At 35.0% G+C, this 13011-nt stretch overlaps 2 protein-coding genes across 7 annotated transcripts in view; both read right to left on the bottom strand.

Moving 5' to 3' along the window:
- Positions 1-13011, bottom strand: part of LOC117317873 (myosin light chain kinase, smooth muscle-like) — a 132184-nt gene that overhangs the window by 78214 nt on the left and 40959 nt on the right. The gene's annotated exons all lie outside the window — the stretch shown is intronic.
- On the bottom strand, positions 3862-9871 carry LOC117317875 (twitchin-like). The gene is given in 4 exon segments (XM_033872842.1): positions 3862-5307; positions 5309-5944; positions 5946-6031; positions 9289-9871. Coding segments are annotated over 4 exon segments (1440 nt in total). The 5' UTR covers positions 9401-9871; the 3' UTR covers positions 3862-4701.

The raw sequence follows: 13011 nt of genomic DNA, 5'->3' as shown, positions 1-13011 counted from the left end.
TCTTAATTTTTGCAGCAAACCTTTCTGAGCATATTTTGTACAATTATGTTGACATGTGAAGCTAACAGTGCTTTGAATATCTATAAAAACAAGTGTGGTTTTTTTCTCAGATCAAATCAGTAAAAGATTCAAAAGCATTTTGCTTTGTTGATACAGGTATACAAGTTACTGAATTAGTTACAGATAGAGAGTTCTAATCAATTTTTTATTGATTCTATTTGTAAAACCATTGGCTAAATAAAAAAAAACTTGTGATACAAGATAAAATCTATAAAGCTTTACTTCCGGAATGATTGTTGCTCCAGGGTAGGTGGTGAATGTCCGAACACTTTGATCTGTTTGTGATCTCAATCTACCCTAATTCCCTCAGGACAGATAAATCATATCATCTACCCTACCTCGCCGACAAATCATAACTTCACAAAGATTTCACCTACCTCGCCGACAAATCATAACTTCACAAAGATTTCACCTACCTCGCAGACAAATCATAACTTCACAAAGATTTCACCTACCTCGCCGACAAATCATAACTTCACAAAGATTTCACCTACCTCGCCGACAAATCATAACTTCACAAAGATTTCACCTACCTAGCCGACAAATCATAACTTCACAAAGATTTCACCTACCAAGCCGACAAATCATAACTTCACAAAGATTTCACCTACCTAGCTGTCAAATCATAACTTCACAAAGATTTCGCTAACCTAGCTGTCAAATCATAACTTCACGAAGATTTCACTAACCTAGCTGTCAAATCAGTCAAATCGTAAGTCTGTGATAAAGAGCTGGATTGACTATCAGTTAGGTAGATCTTGATCTGGCGGTCAATATTTTTCAGCTTCTGTTCTAAAAAAAGTTTTAGATGCTTTCATGACGCCTGCAGTCTCTATCAAAAATGAAAAACCTTTTTAGTTTGATTCAAATGTGGTTTATGAAACACTTTCAGAAATCTTTACCTTAAATTTTTTGAAATTCAATGGAAACTTAGGAGCAATTAAATCGGGTGAACTCCATAGGAAAACTAATTCGAAATTAATTTTATCTCGATACATACTAAATGCATGTGAATTCAATTGTACAAATGTATTCAAAAACATCCTCATGTTTTCAATCTTGCCATCTTGGTATCAAGCAATATATGTCTTCAGTGAATTTACACGTCACAATGTCATGATACATGTCAATTGTCTTGTATATGACGTCATTAAAATGTCATATTAGTGCATTCAATATAGGTACATATAATGCAAAAGTTGTGTGATAAATCAAATTGTCGATGAATACAAACAATAGCAATTCTTTTCTGTACACAATACTTTTATGAATATCAGAAGAGAACAGAAAACTTTCAAACAATCAATTAATTAAGCATTGCCATGATGGAAAAATAAAACAAGCTTCTCATTGACTCAGATTAATTGCAATTTTCATTGCAAAATCGGAACAACTAAAATTCAGGAAGGATACAAACTCCATACAGTGCTGCTATACATTTTAATTTTTTAAATTACTACTAAAAGTTAAATTAAGATTTGTATTGACTTGGTTAGATCTATCCCACTTCCATTGTCAAAAGTACAAAAGGCATTGACTGGAACTCGGTCAGTGGTCAGAAACGCCTCACTGACCATGGCCAAACAGTGACCAGACAACACCACATAGACTGACCAGACAGACTCCAAGCCTATCTCTGTTTAGATCTGTGCTTTATGCAGATCAAAGTTAGAACCCTGGGGTCTCTTATCCACTGGCCTAAATACTTCAGGCTATAAACTGACCATGTCTGTTTTATAAGCAGAAAAAAGACCTGCCAGGGCCTGTCTGGATAGTAGAAGTCAAATAATGGATGTAACAGATTTCACATGTTCAATTCAAAGCTCACTCTTAATTTTAACTTAAAGAGTTCTTTCTTTTTATCATTGATTATTTTTTTGTTTTTTGATTATCTGTTCGTCATCCGAAATTTAAACGCAGTATTCATGCTCTCAGTTGGGATTGTTGTTTTCGAACTTGTTCCTCAGTCAAACAATGGAAGCAATATATGCATATTCCGATCCCACAAGCAGGTGTACGATTTTTATTGAACATTTTATCTCACAATGGCGATCGACACACAGTAATTTGTTATGGTATTGTAGGTTATATGGCCAGACCTTCACGACTGTTTATCATCTTATTCTATAAAGAGTGACAAACCGGCTATTAACACCATGACAATGCTTTCCTTGGCACAACTCGATCCCCTCTCCCTGGATTCTACATTATATCAAGGCTTCCATGCTGGTAATATGCAGATGTTGTAGATCTGAGATCTCAAAATCCCTGAAATTAACGGAAATCAATGAGGTTCGATTCCATTTCATCAGACAGACAGATGTTGTAGATCCGAGATCTGAAAATCCCCGAAATCAACGGAAATCAACGAGGTTCGATTCTATTTCATCAGACAGGCAGATGTTGTAGATACGAGATCTGAAAATCCCAGAAATCAACGGAAATCAACGAGGTTTGATTCTATTTCATCAGACAGGCAGACGCTGTAGATCTGAAATCTGAAAATCCCCGAAATCAACGAGAAATCAACGAGAAATCAATGAGGTTTCATTCTATTTCATCAGACAGGCAGATCCAGGCACATCTTGTAATGCAACAAACATCATGCAATGTGCATTTCCTAATCAAAGAGGTCACAGAGTTCACTTAGTGGCCCGATTTCTCTGAATAATGAAATTATATTGACCCCATGATACTGGCATCTTGTGTGTTCTAGGGAGAGGGTGGGGTCTGTTGGGGTGTTCGGATGTACACTGATTGGAGAGGGTGTGGGATTGCTGGGGGTGATGACTATTAGTCAAATGTCAGGTACCAAGTATTAACACCCTTAGATTCCAATTAGGGGCTAGCTTTTTTATTGTGTAACCAGTTATGTAGCCAGAGAGACTCTGTAGGGTTCCATAATCCTTTTTCAATACATAATGGTCAAATACCATCTGGAAAGTACCATAGCAGCAGGGATAATCTTACGTCCAGTTCTACCACTGACAAGCCCGTGATTTAGTCAGAAGATAGTATTAATGAGTAAGTCAAACTGGTCTAAAATCATGTGTGTACTTACAAGACAATACATTGACAGAAAACACAGGTGTCAGATCGGTGAGGGGTTAGCACCTGTCAAATTCTGAATCATTATGTTCAATAGCTTATAAATAATCTATACAGTGGAAAAACTGGTCAGTTCCTTTTATACATGTTCCAGCCCCAGGGTTGAGGCAATCAAGATCTCATAGATACCTGTACTGCTATGCTTATTGTTTAACTCTCAATATGAGGGTTTGGTAATCAATTACCTATATATTGACACAGGCTCCAGGCTTCAGCAGTAATATGGAATTATCTATTGACACAGGCCCCAGGCACATTTATAATACCGAATTATCTTTTGAAAAAGTTTCCAGGAGAGAAATTGGGGAAGCATCAACAGTTAAGAATTTAAGAGTTTTATAGTTAACAGTAACTGTTTCTGAGAATTTGTGCATGTGATGTGTTAAAATGCCATATACGCAATTACACAAATGAATGGGTGAAAGCTTCTCAGTTCCTGAAATACTAAAATAGCTGGTTTTGTCAAAATTTCAAAATACTGAATTCAGTATTAATACTGAACACTTTCATCCATGCAAATGTATAAAATGATACATTTTGTGTTCTTTTCAGAAAAAAATTTAAATGGTATTTCAATAAGTGAGTTTTTAAACATCCCTGGGAAAGTTTAAAGATGGAAATGGCAATTAATTATTGCAAATATGTCAATCCTTCAATGGACGGGTAAAATAAAAGACATAAGAGAAAACAATATTAGTGTTTTAGTTTCTGTATTTTTCATAACAATACATACGGACAATAGAAAGAACACATTTTGTAAAAAGAAATGAAACGATAGTGAAAATATGAGAATCATATAAATATTAACAGTTTCAGTAAATGTATAAACAGCTCTATTTCCAGTTTGTGATTAATGTGTAAAAACAATATTTCATCTGATTTTGTCGTTTTGAATATTAAAGACAAATATACTTGTATGCCTTTCTTAATAGTAGCATATATAATAAAATGGATCATGTTTGCATGTTTCATAAAATATTGTTATAGGCTTGTCAAAGAACTTCTATCAGGTATAAGTTTCTAATTTCAGAAAATTTTATACCAGCTTTTTTTTTTATTTCTCCTACAAAGTATTTTCAAAATTAAAATAAAATTGTATTTTCCACATTTTCAATAAGACAGATAGTCACGATAGTTTCGCATTCCAGGATTGACATTTCATGTACCTTAATATACTCTAAGCTGAAACACTGTATAAAATATAAAAATACAATTCAACATCATTAAACTATATATATAAAAATTCCGATTTTTAAAACCGTACTGATATAAATTAATCCACCGAAAATGTTCATATCACAAATCTGAAGGTCCAGTTCATCATCCAATCAAAGTTGAAATCACATATATTTCGTTGGTTTGTGATTGGTTAATTCCTGTCCTATGAACAATCAGATAAAACATGCACTCTTCAATATTTGGTTCGTGCTGTCAAGTAAAGCACTATACATTCCACCAATGGCAATGAGAATGGCACTTAGGTATTTGGTAAGTTTCAATATAAATGTATTTCCATGGTAACACAAATTTTCATCATACAGCAGACACAAGATCCATCGCTTCATCGTCCTCCTCAATGATACAGCACTGTCTGTCTTTTGGATCAAATGAGTAATTCCCATTGCTATCAGAACTCAAATTTTTTATCACAATATCGTCATCGTTATACATTCCGCGGAAAGAACTTAAATTTCTATTGTTTTGGTTATTGTTTTGTCCTTTCCAAACTGGTGTCTCCTCCTGACAAATATATGATTTTTGAACTCTGTCTGTAGATGGTGGGGAGCACCAAGCAATTTTAGTATCGTCCGAATAAGGTGCCGACATTATGTCCTGCGAATGAGAGTTACCTCCCCCTGGTGACCCCCAGCGGTCCAAACCAAGGTTCCAGGGATCTTCTTCCTGCGGCTTCCACTGATTGTCATTATTTGCTGATTGCCACTGCTGAGAATTAATTTTGCCCGCTGGAGAAGAATTCCATTGCGAGTTATCTGCGTTGACTGTGTTATTGTCAGATAACGTCCATGGACCGGTTAACTTCCAGTCGTCCACATTTAACTGACAAGTAAGAAAATCGTCTTCCTCTGGAATGGTGTAATTATCCATCACATCGGCTTCCTCTGGAATTGAAGTCATGGAAGGAAGCAGATGTTGATTGGTTACAAGATTCTTCTTCCGTTGTTGTAGAAGTTGACATATTTGAGAAACGTTTTAGTCTTAAAGAGCCAGATGCACTTTCATCATCTCCAGTGGCCACCGAAGAATCGCCTGTCACAATGGATGACTCCTCTAAAGACCGACGAGATTCACGAAAACTGTTGAGACTGTCACGCTTTGACGCTGGGAACACAGCCGAGACTGAACGCCTCTGAACAGGAAGTGATCCTCGCAGACTGCTGTTCCGCTTGAATGGAATTGTTCCAACATGGTTCTCAAACTTACTCTCTTCTGTACGTTTCAATAACGTTGCCACCCCTCCATCAACTTTTATATGGTGACTGTGTCTACGCACGATTTTCTGCGGTTTAGGGAATGTTTTGTCTGTTTGTTGTGAACTCTCACTGATGTCTCTTGTTCTCACTACAGGCGAAACGTGACCGGGTCGACTTCGGCCATACAAATTTTCAGCTCTCACTCGAAAACGGTACTCGGTGTCAGGTGCTAGATTTTTAACATCATAGCTTGTCCCCTGGCAGGAATTAGTTACAACCTTCCAACGATGCTCAAAAACATTGTAGACTTCGATTTGATAGGCAAGTATTGATTTTGCAGGGAAATCCCCTGGGAGCCTGCCAGCTGAGAGTAAGACAATTATGGGAGATGTTCTTGACAAAAGGAACACCATCTGGTGCAGACGGCTTGCCTGGAAAACAAAAAAACTTTTATTATAGTTTTGTCTTTAAGACATATTATATCAAATACAACTACCTTTCTTCTACAGAAACAAAATTTCTAATAATATTTGATAATTCCTAATTCTGTAATGACAGATTATTGTGTAGTTTAACTGGCAAGGAAATAATATGAATGATTAAAGAAAGTTGTTCATAATAGCTTTAAATTTTAGGGCAGGAGCTTGGGGTTAGCTAGGTTCATATCACTGAAGATGGCAGAAATAAGTTTTTTTTTATAAATTTCAAGCATTTTCCCAATGATTTTGGGGATTGCATCAGCAATCAATTTCATTTTTCATTATTTTTTTTTCAAATTATTAAACTGAAGAATTGAAACACAAAATAATTGTAAGTGGTACAGCTACACTAAATGTTAAGGGGATCTTCTTCTTCATTAAAAGTTAGTCTGCATCTACGTGATAGGACAGACGACATCCAGGAGCCGTAAAGGTACAAATGCCACTCTATACCACCGAGATTTTATCTCTTTCCTATAATACCTCACAAAAGATTAAAAGTTTTACCATAACATGGACTTTTATGAATGTCAAGACACATTGGAATCCTATACATTTTTACATTGAAGTAACGAGACCTTTCTGCTTCAAATCACGACACAGACTGTCGCAGTCACATTTAAATGCCATTTTTCACCTAAAATGTCAATTCAAACTATTTTTTAGAAAGTTTTTTTTTAGAAAGCTGAGATAAATTAACATATCAAAAATGTGTGGGATGTTTGTGCCTTAATAGTAGATCACGGGGAACAAGCGGAGCTTTTGTCACCGGGAATGTTAATGGGCGATATGTTAAAGTTGTGAAGAAACTCGATCCACCCGATATGTCTATCATATTACAATATCATGTTAGGTCTTACTTATTCTGATGCATTGTATGCTATCGATGTCACAATCTACATAAATAAATAAAAATTTATGTAAAAATTTTCCAGAAGAGAGTGATTGTGATCCATCAGTGTCAACGACAAGTTTGTCAGAGTTTATAAAAGTAATGTATAGAGTAATCACAATTGTATCTTTTCTTTGTTCTGTTACTGTAAACCAAATTATAGGCCAAACAAAACAATGGTTATGTTTCCAGTTCCTATCATATGTCTCTGACTTTAAGAACAAAATTGTTAAAGAGGTACGTCATTCTAATACAAAGGCATTAGTCTATTTTACCCAATATTTTTCACTCAAAGAATCAAAAAGAAACTGATATATTTTTAGCTTGGCCTGAACCAAGGGTAAACTATATGATAAATGATGAAATGTTTGATATTCTGTAATCTCTGATAATGAAAGGATATTAGATACCCTAGATTCAGTATCATATGTATGTGTATATATGCATACCAAATCATAATTCTATTGATTAAAACAAAATTTGCTGTTCTTGGTGTAATTATTCAGCATCTTCATTCGTTTCAGGCTATGTAAGATTATATCCTCCTATTTTATATCAACTATTGACTTAAATAACTGTTTGTACATGTATAATTCACTAACACTATAGTGTGGATCAAATTTGTAAGGGGAGGTAACTCTACCATGTCCTAACAGTACATTGTGTAGTTTTGTGACTTATCAGGTATGGTGTATATAATACCAAACTTGTAAATTATTAATTATCACTTATTTTCATTTTCATTTTAAAGTTCCTCACTTTGAACCTTATATACAAAATATTTGTTATAATTATATAATCTAAAAATGATTTAGTTTTGAATTGTACAGGTAGTTTATAGTTCATGGATTTTTCTATATCATGCATACTATATTTCAAATTACAAGTATGTTTCTCGTTAACTTATATGGTCAATATATTTGGCTGGTAGGTATAGAAGCACAATGAGCTGGTGTGTAGATAAGTACGACTCGTTATAGGTAATTACAGACAGACCTCTCAGATGTTAAGGTTCCAAGGGCCAGTATTTTCTCCGAATGCTTGATGGTTTGTCTTAGCACAAAAACATTAGGGTTGTATGTAAAGACTTTCTGTAGGTTCACTTTGTAGAAAAAAAAGCCAGAACTCTTTGATCACTGTACAAGGCAAAACTGAATTAAGTATTTCGCTATAATGCTAATTATCTGTGGTTTTTAATGTTAGGTGTACCGTCAGTTTGACGTAATTGGGTGTATATACGTGATCTAACAGTTTTGCTTGTTAGCTCACCGCCATACACTCTGACATATCTCCAAGACAACGAGAAATACATCTAAATATAACATATCCTAGCTAATGACTGCCTACATGTATATTATCTAGCCATCAGGAATGATCTTAGGCTAGCAGAAATGTATACAGTATGTGTGTGTCTGTCTCTATTGCTACGAAAATTGAAAATAAAATATGAAGCTAAGAGAAAAATAAAAGGGTTTAAATATTGTAGGGCTATTTCTGATATTTCTCCCTATTTTCCCCACTAAATATGCGATCCTTTTCTTCTTTGATGGGAGGGAGAATGATATGGTGAGGATATTATGGAGGGTCAATTTTCCAGAGTCAAACATCTTATTACACGGTCTCTGTATAAAGTAAGTCAACCTTGAAATATTGTTCTGAGGAGTTCATACAAAGTTGAGGCGATTATTTTTGTATCAATGAGATTTTTAAGGTAAAGTGTGACACTTGTGTGTATATATATATATAAGTAGTTATAACATACTAGGCTGTCATCAATTATACTTATCGTTAAATTGACTAATGACTTGCCCCTAATGACTGACATTTACATAATAAATAGCCTGGTGTCTATAAGATGGATTAAAAGATTGGATATAGCTTCTTATAAGGCAATAAATTTTCAGATGAAAGATTTAAAATGAAACTAAAACTTCTTTTTAAATTTCCATTTCATTTTAATATATCAGTAATATTGATATCTTAATTTGTGAACCAAGGTAGCTGTCATTTGATTTAAATTTCAAATTTTGTTTATTTTCTTAAGGGACAACTACTGCTATATGCTATATATGTGTGTTTATTAAATGATTAATATATAAGTCTTGGTTTTTATATACATAATTACACATGTATTCTATATTATTCATACGGAGCTGCTTTAAGCTTCTCTAATGACCGACCTAATAATGTCATCCTAATATTATGATTGGGATAATAGTTTCAATTATCATTAAGTAATAATAATCATGAATATTGACTATGTAAGTGTAACACAATCAGACGTCTATTACGTGTAACTGACTACTGTAATACATACCTTCCTGGAAGCAGACTCCATGGTACTCTAAACGGGTACTTGCATCGCCTCGCTGGATAAAAACTCTCGGATCTGATGATCGATCATGAATTTGAGAATTATTGGCACCCATTGTTAATATCCTTCAGAAAAAGCACATTAAATCGCGAAACTTTCATTCAGTTTCGGACAATACAATCACATATATTGTAATGGTACACCATAAGGTTCCTTATACAAACTGATTCAAACACAATCCATCAAAAGTCACTACAATAATCCAAGTTTTTTTTCTGGTAATTTCCAATAATGAAAAAGATATATTCCAAAGGCACTGTCAACTTGTAAATGTGTGGGGTTTAAGTGTTAAAATCCATAATGATGTTACTACTTTCCTGACACACCGAGCATTGTGAACATGTGAGTGGGTCTGTCTGTTCTGATAGCTACAACCCAGTTGGCCTGTGTATATAGTGTGGTTGTATAGCTAGAGTGCTCGCTCAACCACAGCCAGCTGAACCCTACTCACTATACCGAACACTTCATACCAACAGCAAACAGTCAAATGAAGATGTTCTTTGAACCACTAACACACAGAACTTAAATAAAATGATTTGAATTCCTCATGAAATAAAATTGAGTTCAACTGTTGTAGTGTTTAGATAGGGAGGAATTTTTATGTTTTTTTGTGTATATATATAGATAAGCATTGGGTTTATAATGTATGGCAGACTTTTGATACCTGTAATCAGTCACATAGCAAGTTACCTTTAACAAACTTATATACCTATAGAGTGTACCTATGTATGAGGGGTCTCTCTACCTGTATATCAGCTATATAAGCTTCATACCTATCACATATATTAACATGTACGGTCAAGAAAATCCTATTTATAAATCCTCGGACATGTTTACAAAATTTATGTATGAGTCATTGGAAATTCTCTTATCCCATAATATAGAACACCTGGACCTTCTGTGTAACATCCGGTGACTGTTAGTCCAATTAAAATTTGGAGCCACAATTCAAAGAGTCGTGAGGAAAACCATGTGTATATATGTATCTGTGTGCCCCTGGGTGGGGAAACACATGGGTAAAGTGACAGTTCCCTAATTGGATAAAGTGTGTCATGGGCAGGGGATTGTGGTGTAGAGAAGGGGGTGTAGGGGGGTGGGGGAGGGGTTGCTATGATGAATAAACAACAGTTAAGGGTATTTATATATATATATATACTCCCTTTTTTAGGGTTGATCATTTAATTTTTTTTCAAACTCTAATTACATATTATCTATAGTTTGTCCGTTGAGTAAGTAAGTTCATTTTAATTCCTTGTTCCTATGCAACTTTATACTTAAAACATTAACAAATTTCCCAAACAGACATCAGCTTTTTTTCTTTCAATTTCTTTGAAAATTCCCTTTTGAGTCATTGACCTTGGACAAAACACATCATGATCAGACTCAAAATAACCTTAAATCCTTTTAGTATCACCAAAAAAATATATCATTTTTTTCTCATTTTCCCTTTTTTTCTCTTTCTCTGTAATTTGACATGGAGCAACCCATTTTTCCACATTAATACCATGCTGGTTTTTTCTGGATTGTAAAGAGACATTGACCTAGAAGCTTGTTCCAGTCTGTTCTCAACATTTCAACAGGAGGGTGATGAAATACAGGCCCCCACCCTGGGGAGTGTACATGTGTATATCACTCCTGTGACGAAATGTTGGTGTTATTAATTGAGTCCATTCTCCACTATTTACAAACTAGCATTGCTAAGTTACATGTAAACCACAAATTAGCATTAACTAGAGATAAAGTAATGATCAGATTATCTCTCTGTCTGTTAGTCATGTACTACAAAGGGAGTCAGACAAGCCCTTCCTGTAGAACATAAAGGGCCATTCACATAAACCCTTTCTGTTGATAATAGGGGCCAGACATTACTCATTGGAAGGATATTAACCCCTTCTGTCCGAAGCTACCCCCCCCCCCCCCCTAACCCACACTCTACCGCCTCCCTACCCCCCCCCCCCCCCCCCCCCACCACCACCACCACCACTACTTCTAACCCATATCCATATTACACTACAGAACAATATTGCCCTTAGCTGCAGCTATACCAGTGTACATATTTACATAATTAATTATCAGGTAATTAGTGTATACTAATTAAATGCACCATCAGGCATGTTTGCAAGACTAATAATACTTCACACCCACTGGGCACCATGGGGGGACTCTGGAAGGTATAGGGTATAATTAGCATGCTGCCTCGTTATGTAATTAATTAACGCCTGATCACTCCTGGTAATATAAGACTTTGTAAACAGGAGAGACTGGTCACATGGATAATTAGCATGTCTCAAGTACATCATTAACAAGTCTCAGGTAACAACAAAAATCTAATTAGCATGTCTCAGGTAGGTATGTAAATAAGCTGTCAGAGATCAATTTGATGGTGTTAATTTCAGGTATTCAATATCCTCTGAGCATACATATATTCAAAAAAGTTTAAATAGATGGCATAATCTGTTGCTTGATTTAATTCGTTTATTCAAAGTATTGGATATAAAATGATTATCTAGGTAATTGGAATTTTTTTTTATTTTATGGAATACCTTTTTCTGAAATAAAAAGATGTCTTTGTGAAGGAGAACCATGCCTAAATTAATTGACACCTGTCTGAAGTGGCAATTTCTCTTAATTGAACCCCCCGCGTTAACGGACAGGTAAAATGGAAATCTTGTATATGACTGCTATATATGTCACAACACTTTTCATAACACAGAATTTTGCACCAAACGAAACTCTGCTATTGTGTAGATAAGCTTTATCTTGTGTGTTTGTTTTGTGTTAAACCCATTGAGGGCCCCTGGGTGAAAAATTCCTTCGATCACAGTACTAAATAGTTAGTCATATATAAATCTGTTGCAATCTTCGCTCAGTGGTCAGTATTCAGGTGTAAACAGACACATGTTTTTATCCTATTGGATTATAGGCTGACTCACAATAAATCATATCCTTATTGACGACTCTCAATATAACTCACGGTGACGGAAACAGTCAACTACCTGTGTATCTGATAATTAACACAGGTGTAAAATTCACTGGAAGTGGCCACACCTCATCGGACTGACATACCAGTTATATATCGGTGTCGTTTCTCTTCTGAAAGAAAACCCTGTTGCATCATTTTCAATTTCCTGGTCACAGAAATTTAAATAGTTGAAAAGTTTTACAGAGTTTTATATAGCAACTTGACTCATATTTAACTATTTTAAAGTTTTTCTGATAACTGGACCATTGTGCAATTCTTTGAAATCTTTTAAACTGTAACTATGAAAAAGGTCAAAATTACAAGGGAACAAGTCAAAATACTAACTTAAGTGGAAAACAAATTCAAACATAAAGTTTGTACAAGGTTTAAAATGACCTTGATAAGGTCACAAAGGGAAACCGCTGTCCTTTTTAGGGACTCACAAATATATCGAAATCTTATCACTTCTACTAACCCAAGGGCTTACGCTTTTCTTGTAGAACACAAAAGGTCAGGATTAATACTGGTATATTCTTAAACCGAAATAATACTCCCTTCAGGGACCACCTTTTGTCGTCTAGGTGACAAAATGCCAGAATTGATACAGTTATATAAATTGAATTGAAATAAAACCAGATCCATAGGAAAAGCTGACATCTCCTAGGTGACAAAAAATAATACTGACTTTGGGTCTGAACGAGAGA

The sequence above is a fragment of the Pecten maximus genome, chromosome 19 (assembly GCF_902652985.1).
Source record: "Pecten maximus chromosome 19, xPecMax1.1, whole genome shotgun sequence".
Classification (NCBI taxonomy): Eukaryota; Metazoa; Mollusca; class Bivalvia; order Pectinida; family Pectinidae; genus Pecten; species Pecten maximus.
Note: the sequence above shows the minus strand (reverse complement) of the source record. Positions and strands in the feature narration are given on the sequence as shown.